At 39.9% G+C, this 24,691-nt stretch overlaps 2 protein-coding genes across 2 annotated transcripts; both read right to left on the reverse strand.

The window, feature by feature from the left end:
• Positions 1 to 46: 46 nt before the first annotated feature.
• On the reverse strand, positions 47 to 11,047 carry ints8 (integrator complex subunit 8). The gene is made up of 28 exons (XM_084919765.1): positions 10,906 to 11,047; positions 9,772 to 9,910; positions 9,506 to 9,680; positions 9,228 to 9,368; positions 8,960 to 9,031; positions 8,406 to 8,457; positions 8,078 to 8,257; positions 7,874 to 7,981; positions 7,578 to 7,730; positions 7,346 to 7,446; positions 6,896 to 7,037; positions 6,700 to 6,770; positions 6,373 to 6,548; positions 6,152 to 6,282; positions 5,842 to 5,952; positions 5,519 to 5,723; positions 5,002 to 5,123; positions 4,306 to 4,490; positions 4,168 to 4,201; positions 4,023 to 4,082; positions 3,842 to 3,903; positions 2,981 to 3,099; positions 2,627 to 2,730; positions 2,465 to 2,515; positions 1,995 to 2,068; positions 1,855 to 1,919; positions 1,707 to 1,750; positions 47 to 282 (listed from the first exon to the last, which is right to left on the reverse strand). Exons 2-28 carry the CDS (start codon positions 9,902 to 9,904, stop codon positions 166 to 168), a joined length of 2,988 nt encoding a protein of 995 aa, XP_084775891.1. The 5' UTR covers positions 9,905 to 9,910; positions 10,906 to 11,047; the 3' UTR covers positions 47 to 165.
• Positions 11,048 to 13,121: 2,074 nt separating this feature from the next.
• LOC146363336 (putative C-mannosyltransferase DPY19L4) lies at positions 13,122 to 24,691 on the reverse strand. The gene is made up of 19 exons (XM_084918835.1): positions 24,316 to 24,691; positions 24,048 to 24,188; positions 22,150 to 22,274; positions 21,972 to 22,062; positions 21,667 to 21,788; positions 19,911 to 20,056; positions 19,624 to 19,747; positions 19,397 to 19,531; positions 19,024 to 19,155; positions 18,796 to 18,897; positions 18,624 to 18,697; positions 18,364 to 18,522; positions 16,947 to 17,066; positions 16,734 to 16,854; positions 16,122 to 16,178; positions 15,948 to 16,030; positions 15,728 to 15,860; positions 15,261 to 15,419; positions 13,122 to 14,860 (listed from the first exon to the last, which is right to left on the reverse strand). Exons 1-19 carry the CDS (start codon positions 24,404 to 24,406, stop codon positions 14,696 to 14,698), a joined length of 2,280 nt encoding a protein of 759 aa, XP_084774961.1. The 5' UTR covers positions 24,407 to 24,691; the 3' UTR covers positions 13,122 to 14,695.

Genomic DNA, 24,691 nt, shown 5'->3' on the forward strand with positions numbered 1-24,691 from the left:
TTCATTTTTTGCTTTTCTTTTATCCTGATGTGATTAACTCAGGGCATTTTGGTTTTATAAGTTTATTGCAAAAGATGAGAATAATACAAATTACCATGTACTTGTTACCACAAAATAAAATATTCATCCCCACCCTGTGAAATCTGACAGTGGTTCGTGTGTTTACTAAAAGTACAGTTTGGCCATCGCCTGCAGGAATCTCTTCTTCCTCTTCTGCGCAGCCAGCTGCAGCACTTCCTCTGGATTACTGGTGTTCAGTTCTGTCTGTCCAATCGCTTTTATCTGAAGGGTTGGGAGATGACATCGGTTATATTTTTGTTATGAGAATTCTTATTGAAATATACAAAATCATACAGGTTCTACACTTCCAAACATATTTTATATAAATTCTTTATTGCAGTCCATACACCTAAACCAGGGGTGGGCAATCCCAGTCCACGAGGGCCGGTGTCCCTGCAGGTTTTAGATCTCACCTTGGGTCAACACACCTGAATCACATGATTAGTTCGTTACCAGGCCTCTGGAGAACTTCAGGACATGCTGAGGAGCTAATTTAGCCATTTAAATCAGCTGTGTTGGTTCGAGGACACATCTAAATCCTGCAGGGACACCGGCCCTCGTGGACTGAGATTGCCCACCCCTGACCTAAACACACTGAGTAACCTTAAATGTTCAAGTCTCTCTCCCACAGCCTAATAAAAGCACGTGCAAATCTCTTTAGTTTATATAAATTAAATTTGAATATTAATTGATGAACCTCCTTGAACCGTTACAGATCAACTTTCTAATCTGTTTCATTTAGCTGCAGTTCCAACAGTGTAAAATAGACATGGCAGCAGATTAGGACTCTAAAAACATCTGTACACCCTTCACCAGCTGAATGCAAAGTCCACTGAGGATGTGACTGAGCTGCACTGCTCTAATTGCAGATAATTATATTTCACTTGTATACTGTGAAACTGATGCTTCCAAAGGATTTTAAAACCATAACTCTGAATATAATTTGCTACAGACAAGGTGGCACATTCAGCTTAAGTTACCATAGAGATCTGGGCAGGTAAAGAGTTGAGCTCTGACTTTAAGCTCAACATTGCTCAGTAACTCTTGTTTCACAATGCACGTCAGATTAAATTTGACCTTTTATGCCTCACAAGTATTATTTTTATTAGACATTAACGAGTCTGCTTATTATTATTATTATTATTATTATTATTATAATAATAATAATAATAATGGATTGGATTTATATAGCGCTTTTCAAGGCACCCAAAGCGCTTTACAATGCCACTATTCATTCACTCTCTCATTCACACACTGGTGGAGGCAAGCTACGGTTGTAGCCACAGCTGCCCTGGGGCAGACTGACAGAAGCGAGGCTGCCATATCGCGCCATCGGCCCCTCTGGCCAACACCAGTAGGCAGTAGGGTAAAGTGTCTTGCCCAAGCACACAACGACCAGGACAGAGAGCCCGGGGATCGAACCGGCGACCTTCCGGTTACAGATGCGCTTCCCCTGAGCCACGGTCACCCGTTATGTGGGTGGTCATTGACAAGCGTTAGCTGGTCGTCACTTTGTTGCCGGTCTCTTCCTGCATTATTCTTCTATGCTCTTATTGCATCACAGAGAAGTCATAAATCTATACGTATGAGATGCTTTTCAGGTCGCAGCCTTTCGTGGTATAAGCTGTAGGGTTATAAAGACTTACCGCTATTTGTCTCTTCTCAGTCTCTCCTCGTTTGTGGTGAATATCTGAGCAAAAAAATCAGGAAGCTAAACAGACACTGGAGAGAATGTATTCCTTGAAAAGAAAACTAAGTTTTAGCCAGCAGTGATTATTGTTACATGAAGGATACGTGTGAGATATTCCAGGATGGTGACGTCCCAGATGTAGTCGTAGAACGAGTCCATGGCGTCGTGACTGTAATGTGAGAAGATACTAGCTGTTATTAAGAATGGCTCTGTGGGTAATGTAATGTGTCCTCCAGGGCCGTACCTGTTCTGCTCCTGAAGCGCTTTGAACGCTGTCATGTAGTCGACTTCTCTCAGAAACTGGCACAGAACAGCAACCTGACGAGAATCAGAGATGTCACATTACTTCCAACTCGCTACATCTGTAAGACACCAGTCAGCACTGAGACACTTACAGTCGGCTTTATACTTTAGCAGAGGTGCACGGAATAATGAGGCAAACAATGGTATTGGTTGATTTGCCTTATTGACTCTCATCAGCAAATAAAGCTGATATATTTTTTTTTTCTCTCATCAGGGTCTATCATTATTATACTGTTATATTGATTTTGTTCTGCTAAATGTTCAAAGAAGGGACGAGGAGCTTTCTAGCTTTTATTCATGAAATTATGCTGGGGAAAAAGTGGGCACCTGCATCAATCCAACAATATGTTCATTAATTCCTCAGCAGCTAACATTAGTTCACTTTCTCAAATAGGCAGTTTGACCTCTGACCTGTGTGTGGCAGTTCAGCATTGAACAGCATTTAATCATCCTCGTCAGAACCTAAAATAAAAACAGGTGTGTCACTGTTAGGCGAGTCAGTCGGCTCTCATATCTCTCAAACTGCAGAGGCTCACTATGGAGTGCACTCTGGTATTAGTCTCTGTGTTTTACCTGGTCAGTGTAGATGTCAGGGGGGACGGCTTTGGTGAAGAAGTCCGAGCACACAGCTCCAGCCTGCAGGTAAAGGTTCAGAGCTGCAGAGTACTGATTGGTCACTACAAAGGGAGAAATGAAAGTTGTTATTCAAGCTGTGGGTGGCTGTGTCTGAAAATGCTTTCTTAAGGGAATGTTTCGCAATTGCTGTGAATTTATTTTTTTAAGTCACTTCAATCTTATTTTTCCTTTCTGTCCAAACGTCAAGTACATTGGTAGAAAAACGTCAGCCTTTGTCTAAGGAATAACAACATTTCACTGATTCAGTGAAGAAAGTTCTCTGAGTTGATGAGATGTGGTGATTGTTCTTACCAAAGTAGATGTCGGCTTGTGTGATGAGCCATGATTGGTTATTGGGGTTTAGAGTGAGCGCATAGGAAACCAACTCCTTGACTGTCACAGCCACAGCTTCCACATCCACTGCCTGTATGCTGCTCAACACACAGATCGGAACATTTAGTTTTTCGTGCTGTGTACATGCTGTTAAAGTGGATGTTTTTCCTTATGTCCTCTCATATTAACAGTTACAGTCATAGTGCAGCTGCTTTTGATTGTTTATGATGTCAGAGAGAGATGATATCCCCTAATATCAAACTGTTTGTGAAGGCTAGCCAATCAGAAGAAAGTTGGCTTGACGACAAAGGAATGAAAACAGCTTGGTTCACACAGAGGATGAACTGAGGAGCAACAGTACAAGTCAAATAAGGATTATTCTGAACTGTGAGTCATGCAAAGCTGCTCTAGTAGAGTCTAAACTAAGAACGTAATAAAAAGATCTGTAACTGCAGATAACCTAACAGCTTTTCATGCACAGTGTACTTCCTGTAACTTTTTCACAAGAAAAGTAACCTCTGCTTATAAGCTGTTAGTGTGAAGAGGCATCAACACGATGAATAAAGAGTAAAATGACAATGTACAAGCAGGGGTGCAGGAGTCAAACTAGTCCAAACCACAGATATTCACTCAACTCAAAATTCTGAGAAAATAACTTTCTTATTTTTTCAGTAGTTGAAACAAGCTTCAAAAGATTTCTCTCAGCTTGTAGGAGTTGAGGACAGGAAAAGAGATCCCTGTGTGTCGGTCCTGTAACTAAGTCCGACCAGTGCAGTGTAGCAGAAACAGTTGGTGCAGCTAAAACAAACAGATGAGGTAAAATAGAAAAGTCGTTCCTACTTTGGAAGAGAAGATGGCCAGATGGAGAGATGTTCTGCAGTAACTTCATTTACAATGTCATCCTAAAGAAGAAGAAGAAGAAAAAACAAGGGGCTGAAGATGCAGACAAAAACTACAGCAGCACTGAAATCCCTCAATTTTTCCATTTTACTGTGTTCTATTTATGAATTCAGAGTCATACCCTGACTATACTGTGGAGTCTCACAAACAGTGAGATCAGAGTCGTCAGCACCAGTGGCTCCTGTAAGAATAAGACAAAAATCACAAGGTAAACAGCTAATTTATTCTTCCACAGTGTGTTTAAGTTGGTATGTGGTGATACTTACTCTAATTTTCTTGGTGAAAGTGATGAATTTGCTCCTGGAAGAGTCACATTAAGAAAACAGAATGAGTGTGACGCTACATGAATCTCAGACATGTTGTAATGTTTCTAAATCCTGTGAAATCCTAAAATGACATCATACCGGTGCAGGATGCCCATGGAGGACTCTCTCTGTTTAATGAGGCCAATTCGGCCGTCGCTGTTCCTCTTGTGTTGGATGGAGATGCTGCAGATCTGAACCACCACATCCCAGAGCTCCTTGGCAGTGCGCCGACTTTCTTTAGGACCTGGAAGCTCCTTGCACGTGGATGCCAGGAGCTGACCAAGCTATCGGGACAAAACAGGACAAATTTAATAAAGAAAAATGCAAAAATACTGGCAACCGCTAGACACACCTATGGTATCGGTTTCAAAATCCTACATCGCCTTGTTCTCGAGACATCGCATTGTAATTTATTGGAAATCCCACAGTACCTAAATATAACCAAATCAATCCTGAAAGAGAATACTCTCTCTCAGACTTTCATGTGTCTTGGTGGAAAAATTTAAGTGGATCTGGTACCACAACTTATTTTTAAATGAATTTACACCAACTTATTAGTTCATTATGTAATCACTCAAGATTTTTAGTTTTTTTATAGAGCTGTGACTTCTGAGTTGCAGAAGAGTGTCTCAGCTGGGATTTAAATAGCCTTAAACCTTACAGACAGTCAGATACTGTGTCGATAACTTTGCTATAATTTCATGTTGGTGAATATCAGAAATAGCATCACTCTGCTAGAAAGAGAAAATTTCATGAAAGTGTTAAAAAAAAAAAAGAAGCACATAGACGTGTTACCTTGATGTACGGGTTGTTCATGACCAGAGACGGTGACACCTGCAGAGTCAGATAGTCGTTCTCCCTCCAGTTCAACATGAAGGCGACACACTCCTCTCCCACCACCTGACGTAGAGGCAGATCTGGAAACAAAGACCAGGAAATCCTTCACTGCACCTCCAGAATTGGTGCTATATAACAAGGCCAGAAGCTGTTTATTCTGCTTTATCGGTAACTGAAGTTTTTATGGATAGCAGACATACGTCTATTTTTACATTGAGATACATGCTACTCTTGCAGAAGTATCCTAATAGTGTCTTTTTTTTTTTTTTTTAACAAATGTTTCTAGCTGCAAAATCAGATCTGTAACTTACAAATTCTTGTAAGTGACATTAGTTTAGTACATTTGTTTACTGGGGCCCTAGAAATAGATTTTATAGTAGTATATGAAGCCTGATCCACAATGATTTTCTCCCATCACAGACTTAACCTGAAGACGCTGACACTGGAGTGACTCCACTCGCTGCTGTTCACTCACCATGAATCCTCATCTCCAGGTAACCTCTGACCCTGCTGACCAAGTCAGGGGGCGGCCGCTCCTTGCTCCCCTCGGCCGCCATCGCCTCGTGTGCGCGGACCTCCAGCAGCAAGATCTCATTCAGCATCACCTGCCTCAGCTTCGGGGAAAACTCTGTGACGAGCTCCAGACAGGCTGAGAAAAGCTGCCGTGCATGAGCGAAGTCCTGAGGAAAACATGCTTCGTGTATTAAGCAGTTAAAAGTGATGCTCGATGATTGGATAACAACGTTTAATTATTAAAATAACATTTATGCCCCACTGAGCGTTGATAATGGCTCAGACCTTTATTGAAATGCAGTGGAGTCCTTTGGCCATGAGGATATAAACCAGGTCCTTGGTCAGGTTGTCTTTAATGCCGAGGATCACATTAATGTAGTCTGGAGGAACCTCCCACTGTTCATATAAACAGGAAGTGGTAGGTTAATTCAGATAATCTTGGTTGGTTTCATGTGTGAGAAGTAAGGATTGAAAATTATTCCAAATGTGTGTGTATATATGTGTATATATATATATATATGTATATGTGAGAAACTGTAGTCAAGCACAATCCAAGATATCTTAAATGCATTAATGTTGAGCTCATGTCTCTGACCTTGCTGTTGACCCTCCAGAAAGGTCGTTCAGCCAGGCCGTGGAGTTCAATGAGGATCTGTCTGATCCTGCGTGGCTCCAGTGAAAGGATGAGCTGCTGCTCCAGCTGGCCAATGTTCACACTCGCTGAAGCTGTGAAGAAGTGAACCAAACCTCAATATGTCTCATGGTTTTCATGTGGAGAAGCGGCAGTGTTACGTAGCAGAAGTCTCGGCCACGTACCCGGAATGTCGTAGAAAGAAGGCAGAGGTTTGGCACTGAGGTTGATTGTGGCCGACCTCTTCCTCATCTGCTCCACCAGGACCTTCCTCTCTTCCTCCTTCAGCAGCTCCATGAAGAGCTTATGGGATGACACCACAAACACCAGAGACAGGTCCTCCAAGCTTTCACACAGAGTCCTGCACCATAACAGGTTTAGAAGGAAGACAAAGTCTTCATCAAGTATAGAATTTGAATAATGTATTGTTGCCCGACATCATCTCTGTAGCAGACCCTTGATAACCTCCTATATAATTGTCCAATGCATGGAAAACAGTGACTCTGACTCACTTCAGGAAATTAGCCATGTTTCTTCTGGACGCCTCAGATGGACGGTCTTTTTCCAGCGAGCGTGTGCACACCTGCAGGACAAACAAAGTCTGACTGTAATCTGCAGTGGCTTTAACCAACTTTTACTACATGAAAGAAAAACTGTTCTTAATATAATACTGAAGTAAAAACCACAGGTCACAATTTACTGAGTTACCTCTAAAATGAAGTCCACCACTTGTTTGCTAGGCTTAAGGAGCAGCTGCTGAAAACGCACGCTGAGGATCTCTCCTTCCAGAGTGTCGCGGACGGCGTTGCAGACACAGAGTTTGTGACACACCTCATCCAGGCCTGATTCCCTGCAGGGAGATGGGATGTTATACAAAAATATGAATGCATAAAATGCTTTTACAAGACTATTTTACAAAACTATTGACTATTTAATGGCATATATCAGCTTCACGTGTTAACCGATTCCAGCTGTTGGCTTAAAGGTGAAAATTTGTGGTTTGCAAAGTGGTCCAGAAAGACTGCAGAAACTGTATTTCCACAAGTAGAATGAGTGAAAGAACAGACCATAACAACACTCTGTGGATCAGTGACAGAAGTCTGAAGTCTGTGCTAGCTGCAGTGCGTGCAGAGAGGTTTGATTTTGTTGTTTCCTCACCCTTGTTGGACTTTATACAAGAACTCCCGGAGAACAGACCGTCTGAAGTGGTTTGGCAAACTGCGCGATATGTTGTCTTTGATGAAGGCTTCAATGACAGCCTGCAGAGAATTAAAGTGGAGTTTACAAACCATTTTTGCCCCCTATTTGTGATGTCAACCTACTTTTGCCTAAGCAACACAACACTCATAAGAATGCAGTACTCAAATCTCTCCAATGTGTTTGCTCTGACCGGGTAGTTGTGAGCCCGGATCAGGCTGTTAATCTGGTCATAGGGTGTCGTCTGGGGGTCACAGGGGTCACAGTCTCCAGTCAAAGCTCTACAGGCATTCCAGTATCCAGCCAGGCGCTTCTCATCCAGGTGAACATGAACCGTTGAGTCTAGCTAAAAGGCGTAGAGAAAAAGGTCAACTGAACCACTGCTAAAGCTCCATGTCAGCAGCTTTTGTGAGAAAAGTTACATCTTGTGGCTCTCCTGAGAAAGTTAAATCATACTGTGTCATTGAAGCTGTGATAAAATATGATTACCTTCTTTAAAAGTTCCTTTGTCTGTCTGAAGTGATCCCGAGCCTTCTCATAGATTGGCAGGTCTGTGCAGCCTTGATGGAAGAAAATGCCTCCTAAATCATAATGCACCTGAAACACAAATCCTTCTATTACTCCTAAGAAAAATTCACTTTTTTTCCAGAAGGATTAGAGTTCTAGAAAGACAGCGCTGTGCACTCAGCCAACCTGGCAGTGCAGCTCATCGGCGCTGATGCGAAGCCCTGCGGTTGAAGACTCTGTCTCTCCGTTGGCAGCAGTGTCTGCGGCCAGCAGGTCCAGAGTCCTCATGGTGTGAACGTAGAAGTCTTTCTTCAGTCTCACAGCTCCTTCCAGCACACTGATGGAATCAGCCGCCTGCTCCTTTAGCTGAAGGAATGAAACATTTTAATAATAGTATCAACTTCTGCTGTTAGTTTATCTGAAATTTAAATTACATGTCTAATAATATAATTAATAAGGTATAGTTTTATGTACTCACAGAGTATGTATGGGTCATAAAAAGGTTCTTACTCACCACAGTGAGGATGTTTTCAGTCATTTCTTTCTCCTGCTGCACAATATTCAACCTAAATCAGGGCACAACAGAAGCATTCAGTGGAATATATGATTTATTTTTCACTTAATTTGCGAAATTAAGCCTGGATGTTGGTATTTTTTTTACAAAGAATTACATGAGCACAAGTACATTTTTTATTTATTGTGTATATTTACACAATAAAATATTTTCATTTTAAAATAAGATGAAAGTGATCTGTCTCAATGAGAATTTTGAATTAATATTTTGTGACTAATTAAAGCCAATCAGCAAATGAATGTGGGTAGAACAATGTCTCATTGTTTTCAGAAGTCTGAATGTCTGGCTGGCCACACAAAAACACAATCCCAGAGATTTAAAACTGAAACAGCGTCAGATGTGCTTCTAAAAGTCTTTGAGGGGCTAAAACTCCAGCACAGGAGCAGAGTGGTAGGCAGGTGGTAGCATAGCATAACACATATTTGAAAATAAAAACATGTAAGTGTGGATGCAATAAGTGATAAAAGGGAAGAAGACGAAGGAGAAGGACTTACATGTTTATCTGGTGGGGTCCAGGTTTGGTTTGTTTCTCTGGAAAGCTGCTCAGCACAATTGTTCTGATGGCCCTTTAACAGACAAAATATAAATGAGACAAATGAGTGGTTAATTCTCTGCCACAATCTCTATTCATGCATCCTCTTTTAATCTACATTTACAGTTTAAGACTTGGATACAAACATAAATAAACACTTCCATAGTCCATTTTACTAGTTTACCACTGAGCTCATGACAGCTGCTTTCGGAGAGAGTCATCTCACTCACCAGCGGTTGTAGATGATGACAGCCATGGCAGTGGTGGGAGGAAGAGTAGAGAGGTCCAGGTCCACATGTTTCACCCCTGGCGGCACTTTGCTCACACACAGGAGTTCATTCAGCAGCATGTTTAACACAGGAATGGTCAATCTGCCGAGCAGGAAGCATATTAGATAATTGCATAATAGGAATTTTCGTTAAATTACACGCTGAGACATATTCCACTTGGCTTTTTCGTAAAGACAATCTGATAACGAAAGATGTCCATCTAAAACACTCTGACTCACCCTTTCTCAAGCACCTCAAGATCCCATTTCATGTGAGCAGCTACTTTCAGTGCAAGCAGCTTCAATGTGCGGTTCCGACGGTTGTCGGCTGGAGGCTGGACCTGATTCTGCTCATTCACTGATGGCTTCGACGCCTGCTCCAGGAACTGGATGATGAGCTGCACTGGTGCTGGGTCTGCAGAAAGAACAGTTATTAACAAGCCTTTACAAGTCCATGAGATGTCATTAAAAATAAACGATGGACTCACGAGTAAGGCTGAACAAACCTGGGTTTGATTTCTGCAGGTGTTTCTCCAGCAGGCTGTCGTCGAGGAGAAACTCAAACCAGGAAGTCTGAAGAGGCGTGCCAGGCCGACTGCTGGTCACAGCGGCCACACGGTCTGCTGCTTCTGCACTCATCCTCGTCTGCAGATATGCAGATATGAACATCAGCTTTATTTAGAATGGATCTTAAGGACAAATATAAAGTGTTTGGGGTTTTTAATGTAAGTTCTTTGTCAGTAAAAACCACATCATGTATTTATTTTTATTTCTATTATATTTATACACTAGATTAGTTCACTCATCTTAAGGAGAACTGGTGTATAAACAGGTGACTGTAAGGTTAACAGTACTACCTTCTCTTGGGGATTTTTGTCAGGAAAAATGAAATGATCATTTGTTCTTTTAACTTTAAACCAACCAGAACCAGGCAAAGATAATCTGCTCCACCAGGACTTTCCTCTCTTCCTTCTTCAGCAGCTCCATGAAGAGCATCAGAAAGTAATAAAAAAAAATGGCATCAAGTTACTGCTGCTAAAGCTTCCAAACACTACTGAATCATATGTTGTACTTAGTTTTTCTTTCTTTTCCACATGACTGTATTTGTAATATTGGACAGTTAGGGCCTTTTGATGTACATTAAACCTTTGATACTTAAATAAAAACTCTGTAATTACGTTTCACTCTTTGAAATTAAGTATATTTACAATCATGTAATGTTACTTTCAGTCGTTAAAAATCTTGGAGATGGTAAAAATATATAAAATTTCATATTTTGTGAACAAAAATATTTATAGTTTCAAAATAATTGTAACTATTATTAGATATTTACTTCCATAATAGGTTAGATAGCTTCACCTGTCAGAGGAGCTAACACTAAAATTTTCAGTAGTTGTTTAGAGAGCTCTAATCATTTTCAGGGGGCGTCCTAACTGGGCGGGGACATCAAATTTACCTATTGAATCGACAAGAATGCACGCTTACAGATGATGTTTCGGGCTGCCACTGTAAACAAACCAAACGCACTCCACCTTCCTATTCTGTGTTATGTTTGGAGCCAGGAGTCTTTTGGCTAATATTCCGGCTAGCCGTCTAGATTTTGGCGGTTGTCCCGCGCATGTAGGGACCAACTGTCTTACCTTAACGGGGCACAGTGACCGTTCAGAAGACAGGAGGGCAAAATGTGCACCAAAATGTCAAAATTAGGAGCTGGACCAGCTACACTAACTGATTCTCTCATAATTCATTGTGCCCTGCGCCATATCTCCTTCGTAATTCCGGTTCCGCTTCGTCGCCAAGGAGACACAAAAATGCGCCATGATTGCGCATACTTATGCCGCGTTCAGGTCCCATTGGTTCAATTTGTATAAAACTTTAGGGTCGGACGAGTTATTTGCATGGACGTTAAAACGTCTGACAGTGAATTTATAAATAGAAAAGAAAAATAACACCTATACTATAAACTTAACTCGATCATTTAAAATGTTTGTCGGGATTTACTTTCACTTGTAAACCAAACTATAAACACATAATGCGAAAATTTGCTCATTTAGGCAGTTTAACTATGAGATTGCGTAAGACGTTAACCATAGCTAACCTTAAGGTAACCTTAGATAAATGTGAAATAAAAAGCGAGCAAGAGCACAAAATAAAGCAGAATGCGCCTAATCGTCTTGCTTTCCATTCTACCGATAGGCCATGAATGCAGCATTATGCTTACTGCAATTTTGGCAGTTAATGACAATGAAAATAAAAGACTGAAATTACTATAAACTGCTTTTTATAATGCAAAAAATTGCCTGCAGTTATTATCTTGCATTCATGAGTCTTCTCTGTGGTCTCCTGCTTGACAGCTCCATCTCCAAAATCCTTTATCTCATAAATCCACTATCCTTCATATGTACCAAACCATCTCGGGCTTGCCTCTAACTTTGTTTCCAAACCACTCAAGCTGAGCTGTTCCTCTGAAATACTCTCTTCTAATGTTCTCCATTCTAGTTGTTTTTATTAAATTTAATAACTGAATTGACGTTATTGAGAGCTTATATATGCAATAATGTTTGTTCAAGTTAAAAATGTACATTTTTGGAGCTGTTGTAGATTAAACATACAGTACACAGTTGTTGAGCCACCTTTCATGGTTTATTATTCCGTTTTATTAAATAATGCACAAACATACATTAAAAAGTTTATAAAGCAAAAACAGAGTTTGTAAAAATCTTAAAAGTCATTATTTGGTATGACCACCTTTACAGACATACCACCTTTACTCTTCTATGCATTCTGAACTCTTTTGGGAAAGCTTTCTTGTAATTTTAAAAAATATTTGTAAGGAATAGTTCTTTAGGCTTCTTGAAGAACATTCAAAGCTCATCTTTGGATGTTGGCTGCCTTTTTTTCTGTTCTTTGTCAAGGTGATCCATCACTCTGTCAGTAAGAGCTCTGGGCTCTGGGCTCTGAGGAGGCCAATCCATGACTGATAGTGCTCTACAGTGTTTTTCTATGTAGGCTCTTGTGTAATTTGGCATGCCTCAGCCACATCATCTTTAAGAACAGCTTCTTGATACAAACTCTTCCACTAAGACCATTTCTGATGAGGCTTCAGTGGACAGTAAGTGGATGAGCTGAAGGTGTGGTTTGTGGTTCGACTGCAGGGGAGGGGTAGAGCAGTGTTTTCAGGGTGTGGTGTCATGGGAAAACTGACCAACACAGCTAATTTCTATAGTATAACTCATGCCTTTCCTATTTGAGTAGGATGCCAGGACCTGACAGGAGAGTTCGGTGCTCTTCAGTGGAGACAGGCAGTTGTAATGTAGCCTAACCGGAATCACTGGAAACATTAAAAATAAACATCCAAGTGCCTGCAAAGCTGTGCACCGTGGGTTCTTTACATCACAAGATCTTTGCTGGATTTTTTGTTGTTTCTTAAAGAGATGATTTTTAGATACTGTTTTAAAAACACTGCACGCCAAGACAAAATATATCCAACTTTTTGGCTAATAGCTCTTTAATATTTGTTGGTGTAAAAATATAATTTATTTCTGTCAAACTGTGTTATTGTAAGTTTTTTTTCACAGATTAAGCAAAATATGTTTTACACAAATTATGTGTTTTTGTGACAGACTGCCAGTAAAGTAAGTGCCAAAATATACAATAGAAAACTTTTTGCTACACTGTCTGTAGACAGTAGTGGTTCATCCATTGAGGCAGATATCTTTTTAATGCTTTACAAATAAAACCTTCCTCTGAAAATAGTCAGATCCTGCACGAGTATGAATGTAATGAGGACAGGAAAGCTGTTACTGATGGATTAAAAACGAAAAATCAGATAATGTTAAAAGAACCACACAAGAAGAGCTCAGTGTTATATTTATTCACCTCACACACTCACCACACGGCCACCTTGTTATGTGTATGACAGCACCAAGAGGAATTCATCGCCAAAACCCTAAAGTAACAGCTCGGAGATAAGAAATTATCAGTCGTGCCTGGAAGTGATGAATACAGACATGGCAGCCATGTCTTTACATAAGGCATCCAGGACCAGCCTCCACCACCTTAAAATGCTAAAAGAGCTCAGTTTAGAAGATTGCAGAAGGTTGTGCAAGTCCTGGATAGTTCAGTCAACCCTTTTTATATAGACCATGAATACAACCATCTCATGTCAAAGAAATAAAAAAAAGCAGAGCACAATAGAAGGAACCAGTGAGTTCAGACATAAATGTGTGTGTAAAGACATGCCTACTTCAGATATCAGTTATTTTCAGTAGATTTCAGGCAGCAGTAACAAATAAAAACTGATAACACTTTTCTGGACAGTCTTCTTCCACTTCCCTTTAACAGATCAGAGCACACAACAAGCAGCAAACAGTACAGAGAGACGTCTTTCCCACGAAAGCCGACCAAAGCAGCAACAACCCTTCAAAGAACAGCGCGTACATATGCACTGCATGAGTATTTCATGAGCAAACAAAGGCAGAGCGTGACAGAAAGCAAGAGCATGTATGCTTGTCACTATTTGGTTTTTTGGTAACCTTAAAATTACATAATCAAGCGATAAACTGTTCTGACTTATCTTACGTGTTATCCTGTTATAAAGCACTTTCATTTTGAAATACTTGATTGCTGATTATGATTATTAGCTCAGTGATTCAACAGTTTAATTTTTTCCTTTAAATCAAGACAAAAATGATCCAACTATGCTAGTATAATACATGAAATTCATAATTTAGACAGAAGACACCCATTTCTCTTTAAGTAGACAACAGTAGCGTGATTATAACACATGAACAGAACAGAAAAGCAAAACATTTAAGACAAAAATCATATTAAATGCATAAAGATTTATCCCCAAGAAAAGGAGTTTAAAACCCCCCCAAAAAGGGTCAAGAGCCACACTGGAGTGTCTGTGGAGCTCTGGTTTGAGCTAAATGCTAATGCCATAATTTTTTAATCAGCACCCTAACTGATGTTGATTCAAAGGTCTACAGTTTTGCAGGTGTTTAAAAAAATAAACTTGATAAAAGTGATTGAAAATAAAGGAAAGGAACATAATTATGCATCCTAGCCAATCACTGTCAGCACAAAAGGGCCAATCAGTGAACAGGATTAAACCTCTGGCTGCTTCATTTCATGGCAAACCCTTTCCCCTTCTCAGCCTACACTGATCTCTGCGACTCACACCTTCATTAAAACCATTCATAGTAACATTAACAGTAACACATGGCTTATAAAACTACAGTACAGTGATTAATAATATGGTCGTCCATACATGTTGTTTGGCCGGTGCAGTGTGCTCAGCTGAGCCTCACTGTTTGAATGTGCAGCTTCCCCACTGACACCATGATAATCAGAGTTTTTTCGCCCCGGTGTGCCGATCTGTGGATACGATCAGGAACACCTGAGGAGGGGCAGAGCCACGCTTGGCCGTCAGTACTGAAAGGAGATGACAGAGTTCACTTTGTAGACGTGGTACGAGCGGTTCCAGAAAACTCGTGTGAAGTAGTTTGTGTAGGGCGAGTAGTTCATCTTTATCTCGTGGCAGAATCGTCCATATTTGGAGAAGGAGTACATCTCGCCTTTGTCATAGACGATCTGCAAGAGACAAACATACAGATCGTGAGTGAAAGTATAAAAGACTTGAATTCTGTAGAGTTTGCAAAATATTCTGCAACTAATGTCTTGATTATGGATAGATGATTGGATAAGCAATACTAATAATAAAGTAGTAGCAGAAAATTATTTATTCTTGGACTCCGCTAGAGTAGATATGCATGATTTAAAGTCAAAAATAATCTTCATTGATCATATTCTGGGTTCTTAGTGTAGCCACTGTCTGAAACATGCTATTTTAGCTCCTTTTCCTTTAAGGTCAACCATCCTCAAAAGATCTAATCAGTAGGTGTGTGTACCCAAGAGGACCATATTATTGATATCCACTCAAAATTGTCCAATCTGTAAGAAATCTATAACGGAGGAAAGGGTTTAAACTCACATGTCCGTTGGAGATGTCGAGCAGGTCTTTGATCCTACAGCCCTTATTAAGAGTGAGCTCATTACAAATCGACTCTTCGATGATCACGTAGTTCGTTTTTTGGGCGGTCAGGAGCTTGTAGATGTCCTCTGCAGATCTCATTGCGTACACCTGGTACGTCTGGGAAAGGAAAGATTACCTCCTTTTATTTTCTGTTAAACGTCAATTCATTTCATTTCAATTTTATTTGTGTTGCGCCAAATCACAGAAACAGTCAGTTTAAGGTGCTTTACATTTTAAAGACCCAACAATAAAACTAATAATTTACTTTGAAACATGTGGAACACCAGTCTCTGGACTAAAATTCACATTCAGCACTTTAACCAATATGACTAACAGGCATTTTTTTATAGCTGATTATAAGACACAAGTATCTTCTTGACAGCAGCACTGTTGAGGTAACAGATATGTTGTCAATGATAACTCACATCTTCAGTCCTCTTCAGCAGGTTGATGTCTGAATAAAGAGGTAAACTAGTTACAGCTGAACCCGAACACAACTTCACTGCTCCCAGCAGCTGTGGACTGCCTGCGAACACAGCTGCCACCGGAGCCTGTGACCTACATGAGGAGGAAAGACGATGTTTGATGCCATGATAAAATACTTTACAAATATCTTTATAAATACAGGAAGTTCTAAAGACCCACTTGATCCAGCTCATCAGCTCCACTGTGTCTCCATCGTAGAACTCCTGCAGTTCTGATAACTCTGCTAAAACACGAGGAGAGAACTGCAGAATGGGAGAGAAAGAGCGTTACACAGGAGATATAAAGTGTGTCTAACATAAAGAGCTCCCACGTAAAAGGGGCTGAACGCCTCACCTCTCTCCACAAACTGAAGCAAATGATTGTGGGAACAGCTGTGCTCAGAATCAAGGACTGGAGGGTAAAAAGAAAAGAAAACACGGTTAGCAACTGTGTCAATACTTACTCCTTTCTCTTCATGAGGGGAAAAACTTTTTTTTTTTTTTAATTTAGCTTTAATGTATTTATTGAACTGTTTTGTAATATATTCAGATTTTTGTAAACTTATTTTTACTTCTACTGCCTACTTTTACTTACTGAATGTCTTTATGTTATCTTCTTTATTTAAGTGAACTTCTTTCTGTGTAATTTTTACTTTATTGAGAGATCTATTTTGTCATATTGTATTATAATACGCTATTCCTCTTCATTTAAGCTGCTTATACCAAAACAATTATAATAAAGTTCATCAGGAATGACTGAAACTGTGACAGGATCCATTCATTCCTTTGGATATTACCGGCAATTTATAGATAAGATACTATTTGTTTGGACACTTAGCATAAAGGTAAATTAAAGAGACAGTATATACCTAAACCTCCCCTTCTGTGCAGACTGTATTAAAAGGAAACCTGTTTACTTTAAGACATTTGGGTTTGTTTCTCATGCACTATAAACAAACATCCATACCAATACTACAGGGTGGATGGACTTCAGTTTGAGCCACTTAAACACTGTCATCCAGAGGTCAGGAGAACAAACCCCAAATGCTGTAAACATGCAGACGTATGGTGTCCATAAATACTTCATCCTGCAAGACAGAAGAACATAGGCGATGAAAAGCTGTGCTGAATAACATAAAGTGAACAAACCTCAATTATTTAAAAAACCCTCCCAACGTACCCATCGAAGAGCAGAGCGAGACCCCCAAACAGCATGGTGTGGAAAACATGATAGACGACCTCTGGCTTCTCTCCTATTCCTCCATTTTCAAGGCTATAGGTTTTGCACAATGGCTGACCGCTGTGAGGGAAAATTACATTAAGATTTTAGCCAAAAGTAGAAATATAATGACTGCCTAAAAACAACAACAACACAAGAGTCACCAGCAAATGTCACTGTGTTATTGGGCAAACACATTTTTCTAACATAGTATCAACTACCAGTTAATTATTAATCTACTAGACACATTATCAATCAATTTGCATATTCAGTTCAATTCAATGGTTTGGTACAAACATTTAATTTCATTCAATTTCCCACAATATCAGCTCACCCGTTGGAAAGCTGGTTATCATTGTTGACCAACATCTGAACTTTGAATTTCATATCTCTAAGTTCATCCAGTCTTGTTTCCTTCATAAAAGAGAAACTGCAAAACTCCTGTACTGTCATTTATTCATTTTGAACTTTTAGTGCACACTTTAATTTTCTCCTGCCTTGAGTATTGTAACTCTATTTTTATTTGCATCTCTCAAATATTACTAATCCAAATTCAACTGGTCCAGAATGCAGGCTGCTAATGAGAACTAGCATGCGTTTGCACATCATTTCCATCCTTGCTTCCCTTCACTGGCTTCCAATGAAATTCAGAATTCACTTCAAAATTCAGATACAACTCATCAAGTGCTACACGCCCAGGCTACTGCTAACACAGCAGAGCTACTGAAACCTTATAAGAGGAGTCTCAACAGCTTCTTAGATCATCCTCTCTCATTGAAAAATCAGAAGTAACCATGCTTTTGAGATTATAGGGTCTGAACCTTGGAACAGCCATCGGGAGAGTCTGTGCTTTCAACAACATCTGAAAAATAATTTTTAAACGTTAGCCTTTTATTAATACTTCTCAGATTAATTTTGGCCATACTCTCCATCTAATGAATGTATAGAAGTGTGCATGCTGGAATAAATGAATGACTGTATGTTGATTATGTGTTTGTATTAAATGTGTCACTTTTATTCAAACTGTGAAGCACTTTGTAACTGTGCTTTTTAAAAAGTGCTGCACAAATAAATGTATTATTATGAGTAACAACTATAAAGGAGCTTTTTACGACTTACGTAGTTAGCCTGTCCAAAGGTTTTGTTAAGTTAGTGGTTTGGTAACTTAGTGACAGGTGTGCCAATTCAGCTGCTGCAATTGGTCTAGTAACTTGGATCAGGTTCACCTTATCTCCACTTCTTTACCATGTTTATGCTGTTGGCAACTTGAGCAACTAGGCAACTTGAGGCTTTAAAACAAGACTTCAGAAACCAGCTGATGACAGCATGGTGCCGTCTGTTGTTAGACCAGAAAGATTTTGCACCACGAGTGTTTCACCTGAGCCTTCTGTAGATTGCCTGTAAGGCTGAAAGCAGGCAGACGGCGAGCACGAGGAAGTAGAAGGGGAGGACCGAGGCCTGCGTCAGACGTAGAAATAAGTCCTGACCGGGCGTTTGGAAACTCTCCTGGCACAAGAGGAAGTTGGGGACAAAGTCGCTGAAGAGAAGAAAAAAGAAGATTATTATGTTAGATTACATTAGATTAGTTCTCACTAATAAGGTTACTGCTCTAAGTCAATAACAAAAAACACGACTCACGTTGTTGTGTTGAGTCCAAATTTTACTTCAAGGAACTTCAATATGAAGTCGCTCTCATTTGCAGCAATTAGTTTCTGTAAATAAAAAAACAAAACAAAACACTGCATTCAACCCAAAAACTGAGTATCAGCTACTGAATGCTACACAGATGCTCTGCTCCCATATGATTTACCTTGACCAAATAACTGTAGGTGATCCCAGAGGTGAAGACCAGGTAAAAATGTAGGAAGAGCTTCATCACTCTTGCCACAAGAGGACCCACCTTCATCCTTTGCTAGAAAAAAAGTACAAATGTTAATGGAGCTACTCCCATTTGAAAAGCTCCAAGCTGAAAACAATTTTCACTTTAAAGAGTTTATCTAATGTCATGACTGAGCTGCGAGGGGGAAGCTAACTCTACCTGGAAGTACCTCGCAAGAACCGAGCCAATGAGGAGGCTGAGCAGAGGCGAGCTGAGCAGGGCTGTGTTCTGAAACTGGAACATGTAGGCCAGGAACAAGGAGCTGAGGTACACCTTGTGGATGTCAGCCATCTGTTCATCCCAGAAATGGAGAGATGAAGAAGAAAAAGACAGCCAATCAGAGAAGAGAAAATAAAACACAGTTTTATTTAAACAGTCGGCAGGATTTTACCTGTTTTAAACCCACAAGTTGCATTAAAAAAATATCATAAATGCAAAATTGTTAGTTTAAAGTAATATAGAGTAAGAACCTGCTGCAATTTCTGAAGAAAACTGTATGAAATTTCAGAAGTTCAAGCTATGACTGTGTTACCTTACGTGGTGGCACTAGGTCAAAAGAATCAAGTAGAAAAAGACAGAAGCCTTGGATGAAGAGCACGTAGTGACTGTGTTCCCAGACCAGGAGGAAGGTGAAGGTGGTGGCACTCATGGTAAGATAGCAGAACATCTACAGAGAATGAGACTCAATCATTAGTGCAACGTTCTAGCACACATTACTTCTTCTTTTTTGTGTGTTAATGAGGCTCATGAGGGGTTCACCTCAGTTGAAGAGCCGATTTTGTTTCTCAGGAATCCAGTCAAAGCTGTGACCTGCCAGGAGAAGTAAGGCAGAGCCCAGTTGTCCCGCAGAGGAATAGCATGATCTACTTTGGTTGTATCTGCTCTGTGGGAGAAAAGAAACAGAATTAAATACAACTTTATTAATCATTTTAATAGAGAGGAGGATGTTTGTAGCATTAGTCACCAGAAAGGTTTTACTGGAATGAGAAAACGTGAATAGACAGGCAAAGAAACTTCATGCTTAAGGAAACGTTTGTTCACCTTACCTGTTGATCACATACCAGGCCACGGCCAACATGCCAGCCACCCAGGTGCCACTCATCACCCAGCTGCACACAAAGAGGGCAGTGACGTAGACCGCCTGCAGGCCCAAAACTGCTCCAATGTAGAAGTAAATCGGTTCCACAAAATCCTGTTTTATCAAGGGAAGCAGTGGAAAAAGACAAAGACGGTGATCCTTAAAAAGTGTTTGTGGTCAAACCTTAAAGTGGCAGAATTAAGCCACTTTTAATTGTGATGTTTCACTCCTAATCACTTCATTGTAATGATGTCCATAGCTAGTAGTACTAATGCAGCAACATTTACTCCTGCAGAAGCCTAGAGGCAGACGCTTAATGCCAAAAACACTGATGAAAACAGCTCAGCTGACGTAGGTAAGCCGGGTTAATCAGCTGTGACAGTAAAACAGGGTCTGCTTTGTTTGGGCAGCCCTATTGCTCCAAGACTTATCAAAGCATAAATTATACTGAAGTTTGACCAGTTTGAGTTTTAGGACTTGTACTAACATATTCCCACACTCTCTTTGCTTTTTCCATGTACGGTGCGTTTAACACGGGTGTGTACGGCCTCTGTACCACTAGTTTCTATTTGGATTTCCATTCTCTGCTGTAAGCCAGACTTTTGTTATGCAGTCAAACCATTTATGTTTTCTCTTTATTAAAATACTAAACCACTGCAAAGCAATTGTATTTTATGTGCAAAATTGCACACACTTTAAACGTAATACTTGATTCTCTTTGCTGCTGCACATGACACACAAATGCAAACTAAATATGGAAATGTTCTGCTCTCTCTCATATCCCTGCTCTAACATACTCAGGATACTTGCATTTGTACAGCTGTTATAGTTAGGACTTTAACGCCTTTCATTTTAAACTATTTTTATGTAATTTATACTTACAAAAAGGGGAAAATATCTATATCTATCAGTTTCAAATGAACAGAATTGGTGAGTTAAAGCATTGTCTTATGCACTCCTTTAATATTAAAAAACGCAAACCACTAAAACAGTGCACTGAAGCACTAACATCAGAACTATATCTTAAATATCTCACCTTAATTATTTTTGTTTGACAGATTAAAGCCAAAAAAGCCCAAATATCTGAATACGAGGAGCACAACCTGACAGAAACAGACTTATCTGAACTGGAAACTCATAGAAACATTGCCAACATTCAGACCTTGCAGCTGAATACCAAACATTATAGTTAGCTAAATGCTCCTACACCATTAAAGTCAAATAAATGGAAATAAAAAAGCAGCATTGCTCAGTTTTGAAAAGGAACATTTGTCCCACTCTTCTCCCTTTTCTGCTGCCATTAACCCAACCCCCCAGTATTTCTAATGGCTCACGAAAATGACTACAAAAACAAACACCGGAGGTCGCATTACGTCTTCAGCTCTGCATTTTGAGTCAACTGAACTATTCTGGCTATTTCGAGACAAAAGTGAATGGAGAAAGCAAAGAGAACTAATGGGTTGTTTCCCCTGAAGATGAAAGAACCTTCTGTCCAGACAGAAGGTTCTTTTATGAATTTAGAGACTCAGTCCTTTTAAGGACCCAAATCAACATTTTACTATTTATGGATCCAGGGACAAACCTTGCTTATTGAAAGAGAAGGCACTCAGCCTCCAAGAATGAGAGTGGACGTCACAGTGGTTTTTATGCTTTATTTTGCTTTGAGATACACACACAAAGAAGACAACCCAAGAAATGTAAAATCTGATTAAATAAATCCTCACCTGGCTGCCTGTGACTCTGTATATGAAGCTTGTGATGAGCTCCGGATAAAGAGACAAACGCTCGACTGCGTTAATGGTCTGACCTGAAACGGTCCTGTTATCTACCACCAGCTCATAAAACCCTGTAAAACACAAAACAACAGAGCTGAGTCATAAGGAAAGCGGAACATTAAAGTCATTATCTGTGGACTATTTTAAACTCTGAATCATACAAATCTACTCTATAATAGAGTCCAAGAATAAAAATATGGAAAAAATATTGAAAATTCGCTAAGCCTTTCATGAAGCAGGCAGTGTGCTCGTACCTCGCTCAAAGGATGGTGCTGCGATCAAACGCTTGTAGTAGTAATAATAGACCCCACTGCCTCCCTGGAAAGTGATTTCACGCTCCAGCTCCTTAGAAATATACAAAGTAAATTTAGAGCTCATATGATTGGGCAGCAAAGTAAAGATAAAAAAGGAAAAGAAAAAAAAGTCCCCCACCTGTCGAGTTGAAAACCAGAACTTCCTGTCATGATATGTGGACAGATACACTGCATATAGCATGCCACAGGCAACAGATGCCAGACATCCAAAGAACACCCGGACTAGCCGCTGTAAGAAAACAGCTGAGGAGAAGAAGCATTAACAGTAAAAAACAACATCATCAACAAAAAAAGCTTCTGTAGGTGTTAAATGTGAGAGGAAAGATTTTTGACTCACACACTTTAAATAACCATTTTCTACCACACACTATTTCTCTTTGTAGCTGCAAACTGAGCGGAACAGAGAGATCAATATCATATATACTACTATGACAAAAATAACACACAAAAAATAACATTACACCTGCCATCAAAGTACAGCCAGAGACATTTTACATTTAGTCTCCTACACATTGCAACACGTGCAAAAAACAAAACTTCTTCAGAGATGTCTAAAAATCTTACAGTACATACAAATTTGGTGACGTATGTGCAAAAACTCTGCGAGATGGAAAAATACACTTAACTGCAATTTCAGTGTTTACTGGAAGCCACAGATGCAATATTTCATGACTCATGAAGTCGAGACATATATTTTAGTACATTTGATCCAACACCACTGCAGGACAGTCGACTTCTGTTACTTCACTGAGTCACCATGGCATGTGTTTCAGCACCTGGTTGTTTTGATACCTCTCTTATCTGTATTTGAAGCATTTTCAATTACTCTCCCACAGCGTCTAACATTTACTAAGCTTTCTAAGGGTGTGCTCACAGTAGGCACAGTTGCCTTATACCATGTTTGAGCACAGAGCCCCCTTCCTCCTCAAACTTCCCTTAATGTTTCGGGCCCCAGCGCTTCAGTTTGTCTCAGCATCTCAACTGTTTTCTCTTTCATTCTCTCACTATTCTTGAACGGCACAAGCATTCCTGAAAAGCTTGCTTGCAGAGCAAAATGAGGTTTTATTTTATGTATTTTGTGGATTCATTATGTGGCGCTGTCTTCACTGATTTGTTATTTACCTAACCAGCTAACTTTCATAGCTGGAACTTGATTAGTGTACTTTGCCCAAAAAGAACTTGCTCAACCTTGCCCTGGCTACTTCTTTAACTCACCCATGGCACATCAAACAGCTCTATTAATGAGAAGGTCAGCACTCACAAGTATGTAAAGTATATTTTTAATTTTGCATGGCAGTAAAAATTAAGAGACGTGCTTCATCCGGTGGCTTTCTTCAGTGTTTCTGATATGCAATAAAAGCACATAAAGGATAATAATAATAATAATAATAATAATAATAATAATAATAATAATAATGGAGGTAGAAAAATTACAATCGGTCATTTCATGTCTTTAATCATACATCCCAACATAATAACACATAAATAAGCTAAGGCATCGAGTTTTTACACTCAATGCTATTCCTTGTGAAATTGCAAACCACTACACTATGGAGCCACCAAAATATGACATACATAAACATGCATTTATGTAGGATGACAAACAATTCAGTTTCATTTTCGGTTGTCTCATCTATACAGTACATAGCATTTTTTTTTTTTTTTTTTTACTTAATTTGAAAGTACAACTACTAAACTACAAAGCTTTGCATGATTCACATTTTCTCCTCCCCCTGACTGGCTGAACCTTGCAAACAGGGGGTTTGAACAGCAGGTGGGTGGAGCTTCCACGCCTGAGATGTTCTTACTGACATCATTCAGAGCTACAAATGCAGGAAAACTGTCTGAAACAGAGCATCTACAGCAGACTAAAGCTTTTGTCTCACGGGGATCACTTCATGGAAGCATAATAGGTCCCCATTAATGTACAGCATGAACCTGACCATCAAATTGTTTGTTTTTTAAACGCCACTGAGCAGCGTATGAAGTGGGCTGGTATGTGAGAAATGGACTTACATGCAGATAAGCCCTTGGCTTTGACACATGACTGAGCTCTGCTTGATTCTTCCTGTTCATGCTGACCGCCTTTAACTTCACCTTCATCTTTCTGCTGCGAGCCATCAGCCGCTGCAGCGCTGGACCCATTCACATCTGGTGCTAGAGCAGAGAGAGACTGGCTGTCACAGCATCGATACAGAAATGTGCTCTGACATTAAACTGTTTCTCCACTGGAAGCTACACAGCTCATGTTCAGTTAGCAAACTGCTAAGTTAGCTCAACTTACGTTTGGTCTCCAGCTCCGACTCCTTTTGTTTCTCTTCCTCTTCATTATCTCCTTCCAAAGTTTCTGATTTCCGGCATCTTAATTCAGTCATGACTAAATCAAATTAAGCCAAGAGGATCTGTCTGGTGTGTTGAGGCAGCAGCATGCTAACTAGAAAGCAGTTAGCTAATCTAAAATCAAATCGATAAGATAAGCTCTTTAAGGTAAACTCAGCAGATGACAGGCTCCAAACGTTACTTTACTCAAGAGATTTTATCCTTCACGAACTTGTAGAACGACAGCGGCACAGCTGCAGAGTTTAGTTTAGTGGTGCCTGTATGGAGGACTGAAGTTAGCGCTACTGCTGGGCGGAAGTTGCAGATGACAACAGAAAGCA

Source organism: Perissodus microlepis, chromosome 22, assembly GCF_051167445.1.
Source record: "Perissodus microlepis isolate ML-2025 ecotype Zambia chromosome 22, ASM5116744v1, whole genome shotgun sequence".
Classification (NCBI taxonomy): Eukaryota; Metazoa; Chordata; class Actinopteri; order Cichliformes; family Cichlidae; genus Perissodus; species Perissodus microlepis.

Bases quoted from the DNA above. Each gene is read 5' to 3' on its own strand.
- ints8 (XM_084919765.1), bottom strand. From the start codon at position 9,904: ATGAGTGCAGAAGCAGCAGACCGTGTGGCCGCTGTGACCAGCAGTCGG. The intron at 9,032-9,227 runs GTGAGTGAGATG...TGTCTGTTAAAG, and splicing joins GTCATCATCTACAACCGCTG to GGCCATCAGAACAATTGTGC. The intron at 3,100-3,841 runs GTAGGAACGACT...TGTGTTGAGCAG, and splicing joins TGGCCATCTTCTCTTCCAAA to CATACAGGCAGTGGATGTGG.
- LOC146363336 (XM_084918835.1), bottom strand. From the start codon at position 24,406: ATGACTGAATTAAGATGCCGGAAATCAGAAACTTTGGAAGGAGATAAT. The intron at 19,748-19,910 runs GTAAGGTGAACA...TTTCTCCCACAG, and splicing joins GCCTGGTATGTGATCAACAG to AGCAGATACAACCAAAGTAG. The intron at 14,861-15,260 runs GTGAGTTTAAAC...TGTCTCTTGCAG, and splicing joins TCGACATCTCCAACGGACAT to ATCGTCTATGACAAAGGCGA.